The 24,928-nt window shown below is 47.2% G+C and overlaps 1 protein-coding gene across 4 annotated transcripts; it reads right to left on the reverse strand.

Annotated features, from left to right (window-relative positions):
• On the reverse strand, positions 1-24,906 carry PIP4K2B (phosphatidylinositol-5-phosphate 4-kinase, type II, beta). Of its 4 annotated transcripts, none has more exons than XR_775508.1 (11): positions 24,710-24,906; positions 15,198-15,295; positions 13,476-13,572; positions 9,314-9,466; positions 8,392-8,538; positions 7,997-8,035; positions 6,507-6,620; positions 5,949-6,207; positions 5,455-5,558; positions 4,088-4,750; positions 1-3,209 (listed from the first exon to the last, which is right to left on the reverse strand). XR_775508.1 is itself a non-coding variant. In XM_010585531.1 (10 exons), exons 1-10 carry the CDS (start codon positions 24,884-24,886, stop codon positions 4,670-4,672), a joined length of 1,269 nt encoding a protein of 422 aa, XP_010583833.1. In that variant the 5' UTR covers positions 24,887-24,906; the 3' UTR covers positions 3,819-4,669. The 4 variants fall into 4 exon arrangements, 2 of the variants coding, with proteins under 2 accessions (XP_010583833.1, XP_010583835.1); XR_775507.1 differs by lacking the exon at positions 1-3,209 and having other exon boundaries at positions 3,819-4,163; positions 4,570-4,750; XM_010585531.1 differs by lacking the exon at positions 1-3,209 and having other exon boundaries at positions 3,819-4,750.
• Positions 24,907-24,928: the final 22 nt, after the last annotated feature.

Genomic DNA, 24,928 nt, shown 5'->3' on the forward strand with positions numbered 1-24,928 from the left:
AAACAGCAGTGAAAAAACCTATAATGCTTTTTTTTTTTTAGTTTTAGATTAAACTTAATTTATTCACATTTTTTCAGTTGCACTGATTAGCCCTGCCCACCCATGTGACCTGTGTGTAATACGCTCACTTGACCCAACTCAATCCAGCCGCATTTAGCATTGTGCAGCTAAACAAAGACCAGCACAATTTCTGAGTGGTGAAAACTGAAACCACTAAAAATGATGGATGACCAGCAGTTGGTTCCCCGAGCTTTGCCATCGCTATTACACAAGATAGATACTCGTTTCAAAGAGCAAGGAAAATCAGTAGTGGCTAATACGGATACTGGAGAATGGCTCTGCAGAAGTAGGGGAAGTTGACAGGCAAACCTGCAATGGGGCATTAAGACACAGATGGGGAGAGGATACCTGTTTTGTTTTTGGAGCTATTGTAAGGACGATCTGTCTCAGATTGGTTATGCAGTGTTGCAAACCAAGTTTAGGACACACACACTGACTTCTGAAAGGTTTGTACCACCTTGAGGTTAAACACTTTGACCTCTGTGCAGCTTGAAGGGAGGCATCTATAAAGACTGCATAGTAGTCACAGGACTGGGAGGCATCCGTCCGTCAAGGCTAAGACACAACCCCTACCAAACATGACCCATAACTACAATACAACCTTGCTTTGTGCCTTTCTTGGGCTAAGAGGCGAGTCCCCAGCTGATGTCCCCACTGAAGGAACCTGTGGCAGCGCTCTGGAGGGGAAAGCAGGAGTTTCCTCCCAGAAAAGGAAATAAGACTCAAGTGTTTTAGTGTTCTTGCTGATCACGATAATCCAATTCAAAACTAGGATTCTCAGATGTGGGAGTACAGCCTCATTTATGCAGGAAATCTGGAGTCACCTACTACCCTAGAAGTTCTCCCTGTAATGAATGTCATGATCGTGGCTTTTATAATTAAAAACACGTCAATCAATCAGAGGCGTGTACAAGACCAGAGGGAAGGATCCCACTGCTCCTTGCTGTGAGAAGTGAACTCCTGCTGACGTTCTTCTTACATATAGCAAATATCAGGCCTCCTTCCTAGCGCTGACACAAAGGGTGGGTGCTGTGTGGTACCTCCAGAACACGTGGTTCCTATTAAAGGGTGACCCAACATGTTCTCGAGTGGTTTTTATTGCACTATTGGAGCAGAGCAGCACCCAAACTGTGACTCCGCAACTCTTGCTTTCCTTCTCCCACTCTTATTTACACTGTAGGAGCTATCTCAACGAGGAAGATAAGTTCTAGGTTCAAAGCAGTTTTTAGTTCTTAAATTTTGACAGATCAGGCCCATGTTCAGAAAGAGAGAGACCCTCAGTACAGGCAGGACTACAGATCCTGCAGCTTGCTTCTCACACAAACTCACCCTGCCTTCAGGCACTGGAGAGAGACACTGCACACTAAGTTTTTCTTTCTTTTTGAAACTCCAGTTGACCCAAGAATTGCACTGCAATTTCTTGAAAAATCCTGCACTCTGACCAGGATCTGAGTGATCTGCCTACCTATTGCAACTCTTTCAGCCGAGGGTGGTTTTCAGTCAAATGCACTTCAGTGTAAAGTGTTCCGCAGGGTACATGCTACAGACAGAAATATCTACATTCAGCAAACTAGAACTAAATTCACACCAGAAACAGACAACAAACTAGCACAGGCAGTTGTAAAACCAGAATTGAAAGGGCTGGGTTTTCCTTTTAAATACTTGAGTTAAAAAAGTGACCTAAAACAAGATTAAAAAAAAACAAAACAAAACAACAAAAACAAAAGAAAAAGTCCCTTTTAAAAACAAATCAAATATTTGCAGCTTCACTTCTTATTCTGGTAATAAAAATACTGTCTAGAAACAAAAATTAGCATTTTTAACATAATGCTACCTCTCAAAATGTAAACAATATACAAAATGCTTATGTTAAACAAAGTTACATACCTGGGTAATACATCATTAAGTGAGAAAATTGCATTTAATTACTTTAATACACACGGTATGGCAACTTGACAGAAGTGGCAGAATTGGGGAAGTGCTAAAGTGAATAGAGTTTATGGGGCTTTTCATATCACTTGAGCCAGAGACAGCCAATTTAATTCCAGCAGGAGTTTGTTTAGAGTGGAATAAGAAAATACAGTTAACTGCTCTTAGCCCTTAGCATCATGACTTCTGTAAAGATTGCTGCAGGAACTAACTGCATTTTAATTTCATTCCTGTTTATGAAATTCAGTAAATGAGACTGTTGCTCCTAGCTATGCAAGCTTCATTCTTCTACTTTCTTTGGGTTGTTTGTTTTGTAGTGTCTCAGTGCAGGATGTCTGCAGTTCACTAATTTCCTTCTCTCCTCCTCCCCCCTTTTTCTTTTATTTTTTTAATACATGATTTAAAGATAAACAGTTTAAAAGGTACAAGCTAGTTTCCCAAAAGGAGAACGGCAAACTTACCAGGCCAAAGTTGCAGATTCAATGCAGATTTTTAAAACTGTCAAGAATAAAAAGTGATTGGTATTTAATTTCTAATTGATAGTAAACTTAAGTGCTTATTGTTTAAGAGAAAAGCAACCAACATAATGCCCACAAAACTAAGCTGATGATACCCTCTAAGTCCTCCCTTTTTTAAAGTATTCTCATAGCTGCATTTGTTTTGTGGCTTTTCCAGCTACACACCTTAAGACATGAGACTCTTCAGCCTCCCAGACAATGGTGTGTTAGCCCCCACATCACACAGAATAGGGACTGGACTACAGTGGCAGAAGAAATTTGTCCCATGTCAAAGGGAATGACCCATGAATGAATAAAAGATTCATATCTCATTATGACCCCTAATATTAGTTTTTGATTTCTTAAAGACTCTATTTACAGTGCACTCTTATGGGCTGAAACTTTAGCCCCCTTTTGTCCCCTTCAAAGTTGAGACCTGTTGGATTCACATCACAAATGTGGGTATGAACATAAAAAAACCCAAGCCCACATTCAGAATCCAGACCAGAGCTAGCGTTAGTCTAGGGAAATTACCAGGATGTGATGAGCACCAGTTATCTCTCAAAAGGACCAAATTCCACACAGCAAACTGTAGCACGCGTTACAGCACAGGACAGACATTCGAAACAGCTTATTCCCGAAACAAAGGCATATGTGAAAACAGTTTCAAGGCAGATAAGCAACATGTTTCAACTGCAAGAGGTTTGTTCAAAACTCTAAATCCTGCTTAAAAAGAAAAAGAAAATTAAAAAAAGAACCAAAAGATCTGTAACTGTTGTGCAGCAGAGCTAACAAAACCCAAAGCAAGTCTGACAAGCTTGGCTGTGAAAAATATTACAAGCATTCTGGAGACAAAACAGGACATTATTCAGTCACGCAAATCAGTTCCAATTCCTTAGGGGGGGAAAATAATCTGGCGCAAGTGTTCAAACATTTCCACTCCTTGACTGTCGCTCTAGAGAGGGGTATGGAGCAGAGAAGAGTAAAAACAATCACAGCTCAAGTCCTGAGTCCTCTTGAGCAGTGGAATTTGCTCCACAGTCACAGCTCCCAGCACTCCCCACTGGTAGCGAGTCCAATTCCTTTGTGTGCAAGTCACATTGCCATTTAAAAAATAAACCAACTAACCAAAGAACCTCTGTCAGGAAACAAATTCAAGTACCTGTTGCAGATCGGGCAAGTAAGGAAGACTGAACATTAGCTAGATTAACACTGGCAGAACTGCGATGTGAAGCTGTCATCTAAAAGACACGGCAATTCCTGACTTGAGGTGTGACAGGGAAACGTTCCAGATAGTCAAATACTATCCCATATCTACAGGTACAAAATGCCTTTTTTTTTTTTTTTTTCCATGAAATCTTCATAGCTGGCCAATTTAAAGTACAATGGGTCCAAGCACATTATTATCTGAGGTTGTTCAATGCCTCTACTACTTCTCACACTGATTTTTTTTTAGGTTCTAGGAGTTACACCTTTTTAAGCGATCATCTTTGGTAGATGTTCATTTCCCTCGTCTTTCTTGTAAATCAAGTGCAGTTACAAAAAAAGGTTTTGTTACTTAAATTAACCAAAAAATATAAAGTGTCCCAGTCTGAATTTACCTAAAGTTCAGCGACTCCTCCTTATCAGAGTAATATTTTCCATCCTTGAAATGGTGAGCTATTTTCCTTCCAATTCCTATCAAGAGGGAAATAAAAGGGCTTGTATGTCTTTCTGGTAAATACAGTCCAATAAAAAAAAAAAAAGTAGTAGTTTGTGGAATCAGGCACTGCTTCACTCTCACTGAATGTGATCTAGAGCGACCCCTTTTATACAGTGCCACATATCATATCCCTATGGGATTCTCTTGATCAGAGAGGAGAAAATGTCATTAGAAAGAGCAGTGCTGAAACAATGCACTTTTCTTGTTTTAAAAAGCCCTCAAATCTATGTCTGGGCACTTCTGTAACATAAAAATCCACTTTTCCACCTGGGTCAAGTGGACTGTTGGAGGGTGCACCTAGAATTAGTTTTCTCGGAAGTCACACAGTGCCACACACTCACTCTTGCACACACACACACGCACGCATACACACATGCACACCCCACATGCTGCTACAGTGTCTGTTTTAGTGTCACAGGCTGCATTCTCTGTTTGGAAGTAGCCCCTCTTCTCTTCATTTCTCACTGAAGGCTGAAGACGACTATGTCAGGATATTGGAGATAAATTCATTGAAGCGTTTAGAGTACTGCTCTGGATTCACGGTGGAAATCTCTGCCCCAGCCTGCAAGGCAGAGAGGAGAGACAAGTCACAACACCCTCCTCAAAGGGCAGACCCTGCAGCATGGCAAAGGGTGGAGGAGGGAGGACGGCAGGGAGCAATCATGTCAGCACAGCCTGTCTCTGCCTGGAAAGACCCATAACAACTTGCAAGTTCCAGGAAAAAACAACATCCTGAGAGGTCTAGAGAGATGCCCAGGAAAACTGATTCTAGCTCCAGCTGGACCTTCTGCAGAGCAATAAGTCAAAGCATTGGATTTGTTCCCTTATGGTTTAGAGGAGATTTGGAAGGAGCATGAAAAACTCCATGTCCTGCTAACCTGGGCTTTTTTCAAGCCCTTTTGGGAAGTTCAGAATTGCTGCCAGGGAACAGGACTGGCCCCAGGAAGGGGGCAGGGGAGTATGGCTTCCTGCAGCCAGTCCATTCCTGCTCTGTGAGGCTGTTGGTGCCACACCAGGGAAATCAAGCACCTCCCAAACTGGGACATAAATGCAAGTCATCTCCAACCACCTAGAGGTAAAGCCTTTCCCAGACAGTCTGAGGAGACAGTAAGTGAGGGAAGAGCTGTCCTTGGGCATGGGATCACTGGAGAATTTCCATACTGGTAGAAAAATCAGCATCAGGAGACATCACACATATGCACGCAGGCATGCAGGCAAAGCAGAAGCCCCAAAGCCCATCCTCCCTGCAGGCAGCAGGCTGCTTACCCCATGTTTCACTGTTTTGGCAGCATGTGCAGCTTTCTTCTTTGCATCATATGGCGTAAGAATGTCTATAATGGCCATGAAGTACACTTCCTTCTTGGGGGCACCTAGCAAGGCAAGAGAGTCGCTAGCACACCCTGAGCTGTGAGCAAAGCCCAGCTGCACCCCCCTCCTTCAGAAATACATGGCAGATCTGTTTTGGTGCAACTAGCAGAGAAAGCAAGGCAGCTGGAGGCTGCAGAAGGGCAGAGAAGAATGACTGGAAACAGCACACCAGAGGCCCACACACTCTCTGAACATGCCACTACTCTCCAAGCATCACTTCCATCCATTCCAATTCATACCATCCACAACAAGGGACTGCACAGCGAAGGAGAGACACTTGACAGGGTCTCTCTCTCTCTCTGTGGACAGTCCTCCCACTTCATTTAGCCCAGCCAGACCACAGGATACCTCCTCTGCCCTCCAGACCTTCATCAATATTCCAAGATACTCACTTTCGTGGCTTTTCATGGCGTAGACGTCGACAGAAGGATCGAACTCTCCAGGCCCAAAGAAGCGAGGGTAGTTGAGGAGATTGCCAGGGCTGTCAGGGGGTGTGCCATAGGAGGAAATGGGGTTGCCTCCTAGACCATCGTTCTCACACTCCTCATCCTCTGCCCGATCCTCCACTTCCATCTCTTCCTGCTCTGCTCGGTCAACATCGTGGATCCCAACAAGCAAGCTGTAATCCATAATCTTCAGCTGAGCTAAAAACTGGGAGAAGGACATGAGTGAGAATAACAGCATCCATGTGGGATCAGAAATCCTCAGTCCTACTCTGCCAGTATCTTCCTAAGAAAGGGCTGTAGTGAGAGCTAAACCCTTATTAGACTCTAGAGAATCTACACATGAGAGCATATGCCCACTGCCATCAGCATAACACTGACTGTATTTACTTGACGGATCCAGGAATGACTTGCTTTTCAGTCACTGCTGCAGCCCTTGAGCCAGAGACCACAGTGAGGATCCAGTTATGGGAGACAGAGTAAAAACTGTCCCCCAGGAAACTCTACCTCCACATCCCGCTTCAGTTTTTCAAGGAAGTTCTTTTTACTCTCTTCTCCAACATGCAGCTTCTGACCCTCATTCAAGAAGTCGTTGTCCTTGAAGGTTGGTAGATCCTTGGCCTGCAACAAAAAGCCTGTGTCAAATTCTCAAAACCCCTACTTCTTGGGGGAAGGCTGGTACACCGATCCATTAGTGGTATTTTGATTGCACAGAGACTCTGATTGAATGTGGGGTTGCACTAGGACCTTTTGCCTGTTTATAAGGTGAAGTGGCTCATCCTGTCCACTAAGTATGAAAATGGCATCAGGCAGAGCACAATATTTGTCAATGAATCCATGTGCTGAGCTGTACCTAGGGGGAAATTGAAGGGAGACACAGAGAGCAACTCGAACTTTAAAGACTGCCAGAAAGATGTGTTGCAGGCTGAAAGCTTGACAGCTAGGCTCCAGCCAGAGATGGTCCAACCAACTCCCAGAATAGAAATGCATTTTGTTGGCTTCTGACTGGCGAGGAAGGGGTGACGGCTTGAAAAAAAAATGCTCCTCTCCCTAAAGGCTTGAGGAAAAAATTAAACCCACTGCTTTTTGAGCAATCTGCTTGCAGCAGGGCCTGAGGATTTCTCATGGATATGGAAGAACATACAACCCCTTTGTGCAGCTGGGAATGAAATTATTTTGTTCTTACAATGACATATGAGCATGTGGTGGCTTTATATGGATCTAATATGAATGGTCTGAGACAAACTGCATAAGCAGAAAAAGCTAGAGAGTAAAGAGCCAGCAAGCCAGGGACACTTAGGCATGATGAAGCTGTGCCTCGATGGCAGAGCATTCCGTGTAAATGGGAGTTCCTTGGCTCATGTCAGAGATCTAATGTTAGGGCAGGCTGGAGTAGACTTACTCTGTGGTCCCAAACCTGAAAATCCCATGTGCATGTGCAAAACATGTAGTACCATGAGTTACTGTTGTGATTTCAACAGGACCTTTCATGGCAGCATCACAGACAAAGTTTTGCAGGGGCAGGATTCTTAGTCATAAGTTTTCCTAATGGCACCAGAAACCAAAAACTTACAAACATGCTGAGATATGCCAAGAATCTGAGAGGAGCTGGTCTGGTTTATAAAAGCATCTGTTGCAAAAGCTAACTGCTGACCTGACTCAGTTTGGTACACAGGGAGCACTATGAAGAAATCCTTCCATAAAGACACCATTGCACTAATATGGGTTTTGATACTTGTGGGATTGTCCCCCAAGAAGTTCCCCCCATTCCTGGTAGTGTCAACATAACAGAGCAGGGCAGGGCACCACCAAATCTGTACCATCTCTTCCTGAGCAGTTACTGGGCACAGCCTGAAAGGTGGGACAGAAACAGGTTATCACTCAGGGCCCAGTTAATATCCCCTTCTCAATACCCCTCTGGAAAAGGGAAGTCAGCTGGATCCCACCTGCTTCCAATCACCAGGAGGAAGGAAAGGCTGGCCAGGAACGGTCCTTACCTTCTCTTTATCGCTTGCTTCCCTGGATACCGTCGAGCCCTGATAAAAGAATAAAGAAAAGAGCATTTCTGCACTATATGTCATATTCCCAAAGAATTAATTGACACCATTTAATTCCTCCATGCAGAAAAATAATGAAAATATTTTTAAAATCAGTGCTCAACACCTTTTTCATGCCTGAGCTAGACTTACAGATCTCCCTGGTGTAGTGTAGGCCACTTGGGATAGGGGAATGGAACAACATTTGAGCCTCAAGTGAAGCTCCATTCAGAGCCCCCAAAACCTGATCCCCTGAACAAAAAACAAAGCCCAGGACCTTGTCAAGTAGGTGTTACAAAGACCAACTCCCACCCTCCTGGAAAAGGAGCTCTCATGACTGCCCTCCAAACCCTCACCTTCAGGTCATATTTCCGGTGCACAGTCAGCCTGTGACTAAATACGTTTCTGGTAACCACCATGTAGGTTTCCACTCCGTCCACGGTGAGCCGGTACATGCCAAGGAACTGGGGCAGGAGGGTGTTCCCATGACACTCCACTATGAACTGGAGAAAAGCAGGGACGGGAAGGGCAGAGAAAGACGGTACTGTCACACAAAACCGATCTCTGACAGAACACAAGCTCAGCAAGAAGATGATACTAAAGCCTCCAGTTCCAGCCATCTGACACCGAAGTGAAAGGAAAGGAGGCTTGCAAATGGCTCCTAGTGTCTCAAGAAAAGCAAGTTAGGGCACTGTAAGAACCTTCCAGCCCTGAGCTGAGACAGAGCATCTCACTGTGTGTGCATGTCCAGCCTGCTGTAACAGACTAGGTGTGCATGTCCGTCACTCAGTCTCAGTGGGGCGAGTCTGTTGTTGGCACTGGCTAACTTCAATTCCTGTGGTTATGTGAGTATATCTGAAAGTAAAGAGCAGATGGACTGGCAGATAATGTGGATCAGGGTAGAATATTTCCAGCTGTCCCACTTTGCCCCCGCCTTCCCTGCTGCACGTAACTGTCTCCTCCCTGGTCCCTCTGGAAAGTCTAATTCAAAGGACTGAATTAGGAGCATGTTTACAGATCTCAGGTACCAGCAATCCATAATTCATTGATGTAAGGAACAGGGTGAGCTGTGAGCAGAGCTCAGCACTGTGAAGAAACAGGCTGCTGTGCCATAATTGGCTCTCAGATGCTAAGGAACACTGTTTTCTTCTGCAAAAGCTATTTGCGAGCTTTGCCAGGTTGCACACTGTGAATCCAAGCTCCATTTCCCCAGAAAATCACAAGATGCTCCCCAAGGTGTTTGCCACCTCCCCTCCCAGGGTTCCAGACTCACCGTACCTGATGGTACTTCTTTAAGATGTTGTGCATCTCTGCTACATCCTCGCTTGACACTGCCTTAATGACAAACCTCCTGTCATAGGTGGTGAGGAACCGGGCCCCACATCGGCCCTGGCTGTCGCTGTTCACTGGGGCGCTTCGTGTCACTGAGTTCTAAGGGAACCAGAACAAAAAAGTGGGGAGGAGAGGCAGAAGCTGCCACCTCCCTGGAGAGGAAAGAAGAGCAGCCTTGGAAAGCAGATGAGGCATGGGTGACCAGGGCCAGCTCCACAACCTGGCTCTGGAACAACAGACATCCCAGGGACTTTGTGCTCCACCTTCATAACTGTGACAGTGTCCTGGTTGAGCTTCAGAGCACACTTGCAAACACACTCCAGTCGTGACTGTTAATAAGCAAGCATCCTTGAGTGTTCAGCACTGCTGAGGTTAACCCAACTGTTTAGAAGTCTGGACATGGAGTTTAGAGCTTTCATCTGGGCCTTCTATTTGTTGATGCATTTTACTCCAACACCTGGCATGCATTTTTGAAGATGTTTTTTACTAAGGGGTTTTTAAAGTGGCAGTAAACACAGGCTAAGATTTCTTAGTATTTCTTCCTGGAAATTTAAGAACAGTCCAAGGTTTAAGGAAAAACAGAAAAAAATGAATGAAATGGCCTGTCTTCTTTTCCATCAAAAAGCAGCCTAAACTGGCAAAAGTCTCATTGTTTGGGAATTCTTTACAGGTCATCCTGAAACCAAAAGCCACCCTCAGCCTCTGCTATTCTTACAATTGGATGAAGACGACTGTGAGTATAAATAGCTTGGTTGCTCTTCCGACAACCAGCAGCATCTGTCTTTATATCCGTCTCCACCCTTAGCAACGAAACATTGCAGCTTCTTTTCATACTTGCAGCAGAATTGGAAAATCCCATGCAAGCTGCAGATGAAGTATCTACCATGTTCCCTGAGCCACAACACAAGCTCTTTGTTCTGATGCCTCTCCCCAGGTAGGGGGACTTGCTGTGAGCCTCATCCCACTGTTAGAGCCACTGTTCTTCACACCTTCCAGACTAAGCCAAGCAGGTCACCCGTCTCCCATTTGTTTCCTCCATCACTTCTCAGCAACTACCTTCCAACTCCACCAGCCCCATCACCAACATTTGTTCAGAAGCCATTTTGTCAACCAACAGTGTAGACTCACTAGCATTTCCTTGCCACTGGTGCAAGCAGAGGGGGAGAGTTGAGAGTTGTGCTCTGAAACACAGTGGTACTGACACCTGGATAGTGGTCTTTAGCTCAAGATCGATGTGTCTTTCAGGATCTCAGGGCTGGACAATGCATTTCATGATGTATTTTTTTAGCTGCTAGTTACACTGTTCGCTCCTTCCCTCAGCTCTCTGAAGAGCAGACAGCAGAGGGAGCCTGCTCTTCTGCAGACACAGACACGCAAGCAAGGAGAGCCTACTGCGAAAGCGGGATTTACCATGTCACGCTGCAAGTGAGCCGAGAGGTTTCCTTTCAGAATGAAGCATTTAAAGCTTTTAAAACTTTAATGAAGCAGAGGAAAAACTCTACTCCTGCCAATGGCTTTAGAAACCATCAGGAAAATAAAGGCAAACAAAATAACCCCTTGCTTCTTGCTGACATTTGCAAATCAGTCTGTGCTACACAGTTTAATCACCCCTCACCTCAAAACCACAGAGATTTTCTTCTAGAGGAGATGGGAAGCAGAAATGTGACCACATATGGACATTACCAAATTCACAGCCCTTAGGTTTACTTCATTCCCTTCCTGTCACTCCCACCTCTTCCACAGTTCGGGTGTTATATTTAGCATTCTGGCTCAATTCCCACTCAAGCCATCACATTTTACCCACCTGAATTCAGCTAATGAGTGTTTTCTGCTTTCTGTTCTAGCTGGACACTTTTAAAGAGCCAAACTGCTCTACCCCAGAGATGGGAGAAGTAATCCTTCAGAGCAACAGGTAAAATGTAAATGATAAACCAGGTATTGAGAACCAACAAGATTGTGGGTGCTTCTATGTAAGTTACTTCACATGGTTCTCATAATTTCTTAAAAGAAACTGAGAAAAAAAAATTAAAATATACTATAGTGGATGGACTGGGAGAAAAAACAATTAGGAGCTAATGACTTCACTGCATGCAAGTATGTTGAAGGGTATGGAGGAAGCCAGCACGCAAATTCATACCCTGGTACAGCCAGCCCCAGGGGCAGGGTGTTGCTGGCCAAGCAGTCTCCTCAAGAGCCATACACAACCTGGCATGAACTACTGTCAACAGACCAGGAGGCAATAGTACTGCTTCTCCTGGCAAAATGCCATTGCTGCCTTAAGAACAGGCCTGACGGTAAGAGGGAAAAAATAAAATTAATAATCTAACAGGCATGTGCTCAAGAAAAGCATGAACTGAGCAGCCGTGTCCTGAAAATAAGAGATCTTCCGTCACAAGCAGGAGAGATCTGTGTGTGCAACTCATGGCTCACAGGTAATTACAAGGCACTGAGCACACACAGGCACAATGAACACCACCTGCCTCCTAACGCTGGGCTCAGCTCTATCTCCGTCAGCAGATGGGCAGTCACCCAGACCAGAGCTGCGACAGGCAGCCACAAGGCAGCAACCAGCATTTACTATTCCTCCTGGGGATGGCTGGCCCCTTGCAGATGAAAAGCAAAGACGACTGTCAGTTCTGCTCGAAAAACGTGTCTCACTTTGAGCAAACACCCTCAGAGTACCCAGCACGCCTGAGAACAGGCAGCAGAGTAGGATGGGCCCTGGCAGCCAGGAGAGAGGCAACTGAGACACAGTTACACAAAGAAGCAAAAAGCCCCAAACACCAACCCCGGTATCCTCAGAGGTCACCCCTTCTCACAGAGGGACCAGCGTGCTCCCCACTTGGTCAGGGAACAAGGGTCAGAGCATGGGATGCAGGTGCACACATCTGTTCCTTTCCCCATACCACATGAGACCAGAAACTGGATCAAGTAGATCCAGTGTCTCACCAGTGCAACGAGCCATGCAGTTGGAGTAAGAAAACAGATCTCTTCATTATATTAACTTTGAAACAGGGTGAGATCAGGCAACAATCTAGATATAGTCAGGGAGAATTTTGACACGTTTGGGGAGGGTGTATACACAGACGTATGTGGACATGGGCACACACACACATACTACCAGAAGGAAGCAGTTTGGTGGGATTAGCATGAACAGCTCTGCTCCCCTCTCCTCTTCCCACAACACGGGCAGCAGGGAGCATGGCTGGGTTTGCACATAAAGCAAAGAAGGGAGAGAGCAAGAAGCTTGCACCACTCACCCACTCCTCCAGCCCTAACGTGCCTCTCTGGGCTGGCAGATTCCAGTGAGTATTTTAGTTGAAGCCCTCGACCAGTCAGTGCTGGCGCATTGCCAGCCTTTATCAACTGCAGTGGAGTGCCAAAGATACTGAGTTTAATTACCTAACACTCAGCCTGCTAAAGGCCACACAGCTATCAAAGCCACCCTCTTTTTCTGCACTGGCTCTTCCCTCATTTAAGAGGTCTCTAAGCAGCCTGCTACTACACATCTTCTGGATGCGTAAGACTAAGAGCTGTGTGTGGAAGGGTGGCCCTGCTGTAGCAGCAAGAGTTGCGACATCTCTCTTTCACTGGATTTAAGCCCAGCAGTATTAATACAAGAAAATGTCTCTCCCCTCCAAGGGAAGTCTGAACCTCTGGCCTTGGGAGACACATCCCAAAGCAGCAGCCACCTTTGTAAACCCAATTCAACAGCACCAATGCTTGGCACGCACACTTAGTTAAAGCAGTACCCGAATCTGTAAAAACATGACAGACTCATTTTCCTTGCAGATGTTCTGCACTAGATCATTGTTATCCTCCAGCTCCTGCCTGTCTGCAACCATCTGCTGCCTCTTATTTTATGCCTAGGCTGTAAGCTCTCTGGAGCAGGAACCATCTTTTCATTCTGCAATTGCCCAGTGCTTGGCACAGCAAGATCTACTCCATTGCTGTGGGCCCCTAGCATTACGGTAAAACCATTCAAACCATGATTATAAACCCATAAAAACTGACCACACAAGAATGTTGATATCATAGTTTCTCTGCCAGCTTGGTTATTCTGTTCTAGGGAAAGGTGTTAGGAGAGCAGGGAGAGAAGAGACGGTACCTGGTAGTCTTGATCGTCAATCCCAAATCTTTCTCGGAGGTTTCGGAACACCAGTGGACAATACTCCTTAAATTTAAAGCGACTTGGCAAGTTTTCCCTAGGCAAAGCAGAAGAGATATTCTTGTGCAACGTCCAGCTTGTGAAATCAAACTCAATTCTTCTCCCACTTCACTGCTAACCTCCCAGGATATCCAAGCCCCCTCCTACCTACAAGGGCCCTATTCTGCAAGTATTTATCCTCACTAAGGTAGCTTGTTTCTTTGGATGCCTACAAAAGTCATCTGTTCACAGAAATGCTTGCAGGATCCAGCTTTTGACTAACAGGCTCTTTGGATGAGGACGTCTGTCTTACAGAACAATCTCCCCTGTCACAGGCACAGATCTGACAGAATAATTTCTCTCTTTCCTCCTTTGTTGCTTTGTTCCGTTCAGTAACACAGCTGCCCCCTGCAACACACTGTTACTGTTTAAGATGAAAAGCTGGAGGAAAGGGGGGTGGCTCTGATTTCAGATCAGATCAGATCACTCGTGCGTCAAAAGAAAGGTCAACACACGACAAACCATCTCTCCAGAACGCAAAAGAGAGGGGGTGAATCAGCTCCAGTCTGGCATGTTCCAGACCAGTCCCAACCGTTACAGAGCGAGCTTTGCTGCTAGGCCTTGCCAGCCAGGAATGGGGCCTGCCCAAAGCACAGTACAGCGGACAACAGACAATGTTCCCTGTCGCTGAGGGATGCTGCATCTACTCCCTACCAGAGCTCTTACTCTGCCCAGCGGGAAGAAGCAGAGGATGGTCCTGCTTGGACACAGTGGGAGATTTTGTCAGCTCATTCTCAATGAGAATCCTTTGCACCAATACGTGGGAAACTAAAATCTATGTAGGAGAAGAGGGAAGAGCAGATACTGCAAATTGTAGGTGCCAGAGAAGACAAACTTTTGAATCACACTCCCACTCTCAAAAGCTGATCCCTCTGAAACTTAGTGAAAATGAAGCATTAATCAGGGAGTACGGCAGACCTGCACACACACAGATCCAGGGCACAGAACACACCTCTGAGCACCAGTCACAACCATGGTTTTAAAGGGGCTTCCAAAAATTGATCTTTTTGAAATAAGAAGGGGGTAACTCCATAGAAACCCCATGGGCCAGGCGTACAACGCAGCTTCACAGCTGTTCCTGTGAACAGTCTCAAAGAGACAAGTAACCTATCAGGTCACAGAGCGTAAACTCCTGCCCTCTCCTCCATGGTCTTGGGATTTGGGTTCTGCTGGTCAGGACAGGACACCCAGACAGGGCACAGCAGGAGTCAAGAGACAGTCCTGCATCAGTTTTGTGCATAACCAAGATGTGCAGCAAACTCCAGCCCTAGGGCTTTGGACAAGTTACACTTTGTGAACTCTAAAATATTGTCTTCTACCCAGTTCAGTGAATATCTATGGGTAGGTAGCTTTGTAGCAGTGCCACTTCTGAGCCTGGCCTTACCAGACTTCTCATCACTCAAAGGATATAAACCAAACCACAAGACAGAATCTCAGTGACAGACTGACCCCCCCGCCATGTCCTGTTGAGTGGTCTGGGCAGGGCACGGACTGGGGCATGTGTCCAGCCATGCCAGACCTCTTGGCATTACAACAGGGAACAAACCAAAAGGCCTTCACCGTGCCAGTTTCCCCCATAGCAAAGAGCTCTAATTACAAATAAGTTGGGAAGCACCTACTTACTTGTTGAATAGATGATTGTCCACCTTAATCTTACTGTAGGCTTTAAAGTCATCGGGCATTAACATGACAGGGACAGGAACATTGCTGAGTTCATTGATCTAAAAGAGAAAGGAAACAGACTCAAAACCCAAGTTCCACTGCCCTGTAGTTACTGTCAATGGACTTACAGGGATGCCAAATACCCCAGAAGCTGTTTCTGAAGCAATATAACCCATTAGGCTTTCAGAGCAACTTGCTGTGCTGAAGCAACCTGGAGAACACTGTGGTTACAAGCCACAGAAGCATCTCATTCAATCATGTGGTGAGTACTCCTGAGCCAGCCTTGGCTTTCATCTGTTCACCTTCCATTGATCATCCAAGATACAGCTTAGAATTGAGACAAACCTACAGACCAAGAAATAGCAGATTATATGTTTTAAACAAATCACCTTTGCCTTTATTTAGGAAAAGTTGCATCAGCCAATTCCTTAACTAGTTCTCACTGTTACAAATCACAGATGACCATAGTCTTCAACATGGCCAGCCAGAACAGACTCTGGGTAGTTTTGGTGCAGCACAGCACAGGTCTCCTGTGGATGCTGTTTTTATGCTTGCTGTCTCTTGTTGCTCTTATCCCACCTTCTCTAAAGGGATGAGTCACTCCACTAGATTGTTTTTGCTCCTTAGTCATGTGTGGCAGCCACAGGAATACAGGGAAGCAGAAGAATGAACGTTCAGCTACTATTGTACAGACAGGCTTACAGCACCCAGCAGCAAAAGCATCAATAGTGGGGGACAAAAAACCCAAACCAAAATCCACCTCTGGACTATATCTGGCTACCCTGCTCCAGACAAGCCCATCCACTGACAAGGCTGTGCCAGCATTCAAGAGCAGGTCAAGAGGCAGCACGTTTCTGAGCTGCCTTTTCTGAGGACAGCCCCAGTGTCAGTCATTCACACGGACTTCACAGGAATCACACAAGTCCCATCTAATTGAACTGCTATTAACATGCTGGATTTAAGAAGCAATTTCATTACAACTCCATTCCCATAATTACTGTGCCAAGCAGGTAATGCTGGAGAGAAGCAGACAACACTGGCAACAGCAGGGTTTGGCTAGGAGTCAGGCCTGGGGTCTGTTTCCGACACCAAAAACTTAGGCAGGTCAAGTGACTTCCAGCACGCTTGGAAGGCATGCAGCATTTCCCTGCTGACTGGGAATGGGGTCCAAGCCATCAGCCTAAGGAAAGGGACTCCAGCTCTGAGATTCCCCACTCCTTGCATGCCATAGGACACACCATACTGTCCAAATAGCTGCTGCCACATCTCCTCCAAGGAGGAGGAGAGGAAAGGAGGTGGGAGGGAGCCATTCTGCAGTGGGATCTGTGGCACGGTTCAACTCTGCAAGGACCATGGAGATTCCAGCTCTGGAGATGTGCAGTGAGCTGTCTAATTATATGAGCAAGCCTTTGATGAGGTATGTATTTTTCACATCCTTTCTCCATCATTACCAGGGAAAAAACAGACCAGATTTAACAAACGTCAGACTGGAAGAAAGACACATACACACTGCAAAGAGAAAAGATGACTATTTTCAGAGACAGTCATCCCACACAACAGATAAGCGGAAAGTAAACCGGCCACTCCGTTAGGAGCAGAGATGGTTCTCTCTAAAGCCCTGCCCTGTATTTACTTTATAGCAGCACTGAGTAGCATTAAGCACTCCCATAAAGTGCTTTGGGATGTACAGAGAATGCCGCACAGATGAATGAATAAATAATGTCATACACCTCCCATCATTTGTAATCACAATGGAGCAGGGAGGCCAATACCCCCCAGCTTAAGCTAAAGGCTCAATCCTGCACTGAGCTGCTCCTTGAGCCACAGCTACAAGAGAGGAAAGGCAAGAGGACTGCAGGTGAGGAAGCGATCTCCCAGGTCCTGGGGTCCAGCTCCCAGCTTCTGTCGGGAGCTGTATCAGAGAGCCCCATGCAGTGATTTCCCCTCAGGGTGAAGGGGAGAAGAGAATATAGCTAATTCTGTATCAAGAAAGAGGCGCTGCCTCCAGCCACTAATTATTGCTGTCTAACAGGAGGGGAAGCCCGACAGCACAGCTCCTTAGACACGCCTGTTCTCAGCCCTCTTCTCGGCCGTGGGTAAGGCACAAACAAGCTATTATCAGCTTGTTCCAGAGTGGAGGAAGGGTGCTGACGGCTGAGAGGGAACAGCGATTTGGAGATTGTCTCCCCCCTGCCAGAAATTCAGACACAAATGTTAGCAAAGCGAGATGTCAAGACGTCTCTGGATGTCCTCGTTTCTGCCAAAGCAGAAACCTCAAAGCAAATGTTGTACCTGTTGCAAGTCTCCTGACTGGCAGAAATGGTGCGCCAGGATACCTCGTCTCATTTAAAAGTTGCCCCCACTCTTCCCAAGATATAACACCCTGACAACAGCCAAGAAAATCCCCCCTGCAGAAGCCTCTCCCCTCTTCCAGCCGTGTACAGAAGAGCTTTCTGGAAGCTTTGGGATTCCGGCTCTGGAGATGGGGAGAAGGAAGGGATTTGTGCTGGGGACTAGAATTGCTGCCGAAGAGCTGAACTGGCCTTTTCTAGTCCCAGAACTGACAGCCTGCCCTCCACTGCACAAGGCAGCTCTTGGTCAGATGGCTCCTGAGCCTTTGTTCACGCCACCAGTCTAAAAAGCAAACATGGGTTTGGTTAGGGGCTTTTTTTGTTTGGTTGGTTGGTTGTTTTGATTATTTAAGCAAGAGGCATGTGCACTGTCTGCTCCAACAGTAACTCCCCTGCTTGACAGTTTCCTTAGGAGAAGAATGAAAAGACCCCACACTACCGTGGAAAAGGGATATCCCAAATTCTCCCTCCTTGTAGTATGATCCTCAGCATCCAGCGCCCCTTCCTAAGGGTTATCAGGCCAGGTCCCACAGCATGGTGCCAAGTGAAACACTAGAAGACCTTGCCAAAACAAAAGCAGCAGACAGCACTGCTCTATAGGGATCCTCTCCTGTGCTTATCATGGTGGAATCTGAGCAGCCTCTGAGAGCGACGTGACTAACGCCTGGCACATGTTTGCTCTCTCGCCTTCTCCCCAGGAGAGGCGTGTAGCAGGAGATTATATATAGCAGAGTGTGTGTCTCTGTGTATTTATGCTACAGAAGGCAAGGTCACAGCAAGGCGCATAGCAATGAGATGCCCAGCAACCCCTGGCTCCTGGGGAGCCCATTCCCACAGGTCTGACCCTCCTGTCTCCCACAAAGAGATGTTACCCAGCTGTAGAAAGTTTGCCTTTGGAGATCTCTGGGGATGGTGCTTGCCACAAGATGGACAGCAAGATCTTGGACTTGGTTTTTTGTTCGGGAAGAGGCAGCTGCAGAGAACAGAGGTGCAGCAGCAGCAGACAGCACCGCAGTCCCTCACCGCAGGTCACAGGCTATTTTGAGAAGCACCGCAACTGGAAAGAGCAGGTCCGTGCTGTACAGCATTCTGCGCCTGGGGTACTTCCACACCTCCACTACAAAGGCGTTAGAGGTCCCCAAAGTGGAAAAAGTTAAGAATGGCTAATACAGAGCACAAGCTCTTCAGACTATAGATCTGCCTCCAGACCCAGCATGATGCTGGTTTTCTGTAAGGCATCCAGCTTTTTAGACCTAATCTGCCTTTGAATCCTCTTGAAAATAAGCCCCTGTTTTCGCACAGTCCTCTTATGCCAGGAGTCTTCTATTCCCCCACTGGGTAGAAAGCACAGACAACCTGACAGGGACCAGTCCAGGTTGAAAACATCATTTAAGTGCATTTTGCCACTGCCACCTGCATTTTGCAGAAACACATAAGACACTGGTCCTGCCCTTCCCCAGGTCAGAGACAGCATGAATGGCAAATGCCCATCAGCCTCACAAAAGGCTCAGACAAGCACCAGACTCGGAAGCTCTCAGTGGAGCTCAGAGGATTTAAAACCAAGACACATTTCAGACAAACCAACTGACATCTTCACAAGGCAACAGCAGGGGCACTAAGAAAGAGATGCTTCACATTTCTCTGCTGGTGTCACCATATTCTAAGAACAAAGGAGCAATTTCCCAAGCAAGGCGAACAGCACGGTGTTTCTGGAGGTCACCCCAGCGAGGAGAGGCAAGGCAGCACATTGCCCGGCACGTCAAAACAGTGCGATCCCAGCCAGAGCCATAGAGGGAAAGGCAGCCATATGCCACTGAAGGAGGGACCAGGGCTTGGGGCAACAGCGGTAGGTGATGGAGAGAAGACCCTCATTTCTCCCAGGCTGCAACTGCCACCCTCCTCTTCCATTTGCCCAGCAGCCAGAGGAACAGCAAGCTCAGCTCCGCTGTTTCTCCAGCTCCCCAGCCAGCAGCTCTCCCCTTCCGCCCCGCAGGAGTGGCTGGGCCCTTCATCCTCAGTCAGCAGAATTCATTTTTGCCTACACTGCTGAGAAGTCTACAGCCACCCCGGCCTTACAGGGCTGGAAAAATACCACCTCCCCTCTGTCTGTTAACCTTTTATTTCCTGGTTATTTGAATTCTTGAGCAACACCAGTCAGTACGATTCTAGGTTTATCTGTAGTTGATAATTTGTCTTCCTCACCAAAGCCAATTCCTTTTTCAATAAAAGACACATCAATATTCTGTGTCATTCAGGGACAGCTGTTAGAACGAATGGGCCAGGCATAATTTTGTTTCAAAACCTGACTGTAGCCTCAAAGTGGCAATTACCATTAGTAAATTGATGGGAAAATGCAATTTGTTTACTAACAAGATCCAGATGATGGAGTGTGTGTCTACTCTCTAGGATTCTTTACAACAGGAATTTGCTCAGGAAAATAAAAATACTTTGTTCCTCTCAAAGCCTTTCAGTCAGGCATCTCAAAGTACTTTGCGAGCATTAGTTAAACTTTATAATACTCTGGGAAAGTAGGTAAAAGACACATAGCAAAATCACTTTAACTAGCCTGGAGACAAACCCACATCTGCAGCAAAACTTTGCTGCTGCTTAACACAGTACAGCAACTGGGCAACCATTTGAGAAAAAAACCCACTGTTTTCCATGAATTAGAGCATGATTAATCAGCATCCAAGCTAATAACCCCCCCCTGCAATGCTATGGAAGCATGAATCTTGTAGTCAATAATTTCTATCAGCACTCTGGGGACACCAGCATGCTTTAAGAAGAAAAAAAAAAAAAAAAGCATCCCCTAGTGACAGTGAACCCACCTCTTCCCAAAGAAAGTACTTTGAAGCCTGCTGGAAAGGACTCATGCATCCTGATGGAGTTGCAGCACAACACCGCGTCACAGGCAGAGGAATCAGTCAGTGCTACCCTGCTGCCCCACCAACACAGACCAGCCTGTCACCCATTGCATCAGCACGGCCTCAGGACCACTGGAAAGCATCTGTCCTCCCAGTTCACTTGCAGGTACGCAGAGCTACCACTTCCCTTGGTTCATATAAGAGCTGAGGAATGGAAAGGTTAAACAACCTACCCATGGCCACACGAGTCAGCAGTAGAGCAGGCAACTGAGCCCCATTTTCCTTGCTGAACTACCCAGGAAAACCTTTTCTCTCCATGCCCCAAGAAGGAAAAGGGCTCCTGGAATCTCTATTTTAACAGGAGGTCCCAAGATAAGAAGGTTCAGAGCCACCAGCCTCGATCATTAACACGGGCTATCATCACCATCACCATATGCTGCACTCTCCAGAGGTCAATTAGAGCCACAGCAGATAGCAAGTGTTGGAAAGGACAAATACATGCTGTTTACCCTGTGCCAGTACCAATTTATAGGACTTCAACATTTGATATGTGGCAGATGCTGCTCTGGCTAGAATTAACATGGCAACACCAAAAACAACACTGCAGAGAAGGGAGAAGCGTGCTGCAAATCCCAATTTTGCTATTTCACTTGAATACTAAATAGCTGTGTTTTGTACTGGCTGGCACCACTCCTTAAGGTCCTAGGAGATCGGCCGGTGCTTCAGCCAGTAATCGGAGCCTCAGGAGCACAGGAGGCTGCCTCGGGCAAGATCCACACAGCCAACAGAAGAGATCTACCCATTTCCACAAAAATGGGATTTGTTTATGCCTACCCCCTGCCCCTGCCAACATCCACGGAGCCCTAGGGATCATTTCTAGTTGATGAACTGACGCCTAGAGAAGCATCACCACAGCCCGTACAAACCCAACTGTTCATTGAACGAACAGATACAAGAGTCACCTCTCCAACAACCCCTGAACTCACTGGGATCCCACTGCCTTGTATAATCAGCACCTTACAACCGTTTCTATGGTTTCCAGAGCATCACACAACACTGCCGTGTTCACCTCGCTGTTCAGTGCGAGATGGCTTCCCCCTTCCAGAACCATCACAACTTTCCCTCCACTGCTGGTGAGCTCCCATGCACACACGTCCAGCCAGGACGTGGAGAACGTGCGTGGAGCAACACGCACGTAACCAATGCCAAGGAGCTGCATCTCCTCTTCCAATGCCATGACAACAGCAGTCACAAGCAAAGCTTCCCCAGGAACCATCTCCACATTTGCTGAATTTTACAGCGCCTTACAGAAAACTCAGAAATCAAGGGCGAGCCTCTGTGACTCCACTTTCTTCTCCTATCTGCACAAGTTCTCCCCTCCACAGTTTTCTAGTTCAAAATTTGGCTGTCAGACTAATACCACCCACGTTTGGCCCTGCTTACACCAGCCACAGCCCCACCCTGATCCTGATTCACTTGGTTTCAACACTGGCTGGGGACCACCAGGACAGCCAAGACCCAGCTCACTATTTAAACAGATATGCTCAGAACTGGTGTTCCAGAAACCAGTTCCTGTTCTTGGTGTGCTAACATCATTGCTCCTGATCCTCTCCAGACCCATCATTGCCTGTATTCACACCAGCTGCTAACAAGCTTGTTTAAACACAAGGCAGGGCCGAACTCTTGCCAGACTCAGTTAATGGACCCAAGGGAATTTCTTCAGTCAACAGAAATGGTGGATTGCATAAAATGGTTGTTTGTTTGATTTGTCCATGAAAAAGTTCATCTCAAATGCAAGTATTTTTGACAGAATCTTCCTGGCACAGCCTCCTGGTTTGTGCTGATAGCAGTTTTCTTTCCCTCTTACTGCAGGGCTCCACAAATACAGCCAAGAGATTTATCCCTCCTTCTAAAACCGTGGTCCAGAAGCCAAACGTTAAACACCTCCCCCCCAAATTTCTAACAAAGTCCAAAGGTACTCCTGAAAATATTCCTCAACTGTCCAGACCCATCTGCTGGAAGCACATAAGCGATTACACTTCCCATATAACCAGGGCACCAACATCATATCCCAAACACAGACCAGGATGAGCAGCTGCTCGCGTGTTGAGCAAACAAAGCCACCTCAGCTCACAGCCTGCTCTGCAGCATGGCCACACCAGCCACCAACCCTCTTGGGCTCTCACGAGGCTCACCCAAACGCAGACTGAGATCAGTGGCAGAGAGGTGGAGGAAAATCAACTAGCAAGAATTTGTTGGGAAATCCTGGATGCCTGTCTGAGGGTGAGGAGGTCACAGCTGAAATTTTCTAACCCCCTTCCCAGCCCTGCAGGATACTGCCCTCCTTTCTAGCAGCAATTTCTTCATAATGTGCATCTGATATAATCTCATTACTAGCTTAGTGCTCATGCAGAACTCTCAGCTTGCTTGCCTTCCTCCCTTTGCCTAAATATTTCACAGCCAAGTGCTCCAAAAGTTACATTGTCCTGATCCAGTGCCTAAAAAAGTTGCCAGATTCCTAGTACCCAGACAGCTACCAAAAAAAAAAAAAAAAAAAGCTAATTGCCACAAAGCAACAACTGTCCCTAAGAGGCCACAAATGAAACTCAGAAGAATCCCACCGATTTCCATTTCTTCAGGGCTCCTAATAGCACCAGTGATCAAAGCCTGATTAAATTCATTATCCTGCTTCCTGGGCAAGGCTCTGAGCAGCAAGCACTTGGAACATCCTTTGACTCAGAAAGACAGTGCTGTGTTGAACTACATTTGGAAGCTTTCACTCCATTGTCAGGCAAGCTAGAAATACAATTCTGATTTTTTTCTTTGGTGTGTTATTTGTTTCTGCAAAAACTAAGCCTAAATCCCTTTCACTCTCTAGGAAACATCCACTAATCTACTGGAGAAATAGGTGTCTCTGAGCCCTAAAAGCATATTAATTTAGGAAGGGATCAGGTTTCTGAATTATTTGACCACCTGAATATTCTCCTAGAACAGCATCCACTACCCACATCCAAGAGAGCGCAGCAGTAAATCAATCCTCCTTTCTAGTATGAGATTTGTGCCTGCCATCACAGACGAGGGAGAATTTTCCAGATAAAAACATAAAGATGGTCTTAGAAACCTCCAAAGGAGATAGATTAAAGAGCTGAGCAATCACAGACATTTCCAAGGAACCCTCCCTCCTAAGACCTGTACCAACCACTACCCAGAGAAACTGAGGCTGAGTCCAGGGGACATACGTGGCCTGAGTTCTGGTAGCTGAAGCCTAAAGTCAGAGGGAGACAAGGTTGGACACATGGGGCCAAAAGACTCTTTTGTATTTTGGGATGGAGATGAGAGACACATGTAATTGTCCTCATACAGCCAACTGAGGAACAGGACTGTCACTGTGCACATGCGAGTCCCCTCACCGTAACGGGGACATAGGGACTGCCCTGAGGAAGAAAGCCAGGGGTTGTGACAGGGGACAGTGCTGTGGGTGTCAAATGAGCGTCCTCAGGACCTCCAGTGCCAGAGAGGAGATACGCCAGGACAACAGCACCCTACACAAAGGGACGCAAACCAAAACAGCATCGCTCCCCCTCCCCAGTCCCGGGGGGGAAAAAAAAAAAAAAAAGAGTGTTGGGGAAGAGGACACAGGCAGACGGGTGGGTGTGAGGGGGCAGGCACGCTCTGGCAAAGAGACCTGTCTAGCAGCAGAGAAGCCTAATGCCAGCCTAGGCATGAGGACGGCGATGTCTGGGAGGGAAACCCTGACCCGGTGTTGAAAGGGGGGGGACCCGAACTGTCCGGAGATGGGGATGCTGTGGGGAAGGAGCCCCAACCCCAGGAGGAAGGCACCACCAGGGACAGAGGCGGGAAGGAGCAAACCCCACGGAGACCCTCCTCACAGGGTGGGCATCCACCAGGCCAGGAGAATGAGCCTGACCCAGGGGTGCCCTAAGAGTGCGAATCCAGGGAAAAGACCCGGATTAGGGATCGGATGCCAGGGGGGAGGGAAGGCTACGATTCAGGGGGAAAGTGGGGGTGGGGGACAGAGCCCGATCCCCGGTCAGAGTGGGGCGGGAAAAGGCCCTGTCTGAGGGAGCGAGGGGGAAGGGCCCGATCCGGGGAGGGGGGCGAGGGCGTTCGCTGAGGGAAAAGACCCCGACTGAGAGGGACGAGGGCCCCGTCCCGAGGGGCTGGGGAGGGCCCGGACCCGGGGGAGGATGGCCGCGGCTGAGGGGGCGGGAAGGGCCCCGCTGCGGGCCGCGCTCACCGTGTGGTTGGCCCCCCACATGAGGACGCTGAGCAGCGGCTCCGAGGCCCGGAACAGCTTCACCTTCTGGCAGACGAAGTGTTTCTTCTTGGTCTTGGTTTTGCTGGCGCTGAGGGCCGAACCCAACGCCGCCCCGACGCCCCCCGCCGACGAACCCCCCGCGCAGTTCGAGGCCATGGCGGACCCGGACCGGCGGCGGCACCGGGAGCCGGACCGAAC

Source organism: Haliaeetus leucocephalus, unplaced genomic scaffold, assembly GCF_000737465.1.
Source record: "Haliaeetus leucocephalus isolate CR32 unplaced genomic scaffold, Haliaeetus_leucocephalus-4.0 Scaffold110, whole genome shotgun sequence".
NCBI classification, from domain to species: Eukaryota; Metazoa; Chordata; class Aves; order Accipitriformes; family Accipitridae; genus Haliaeetus; species Haliaeetus leucocephalus.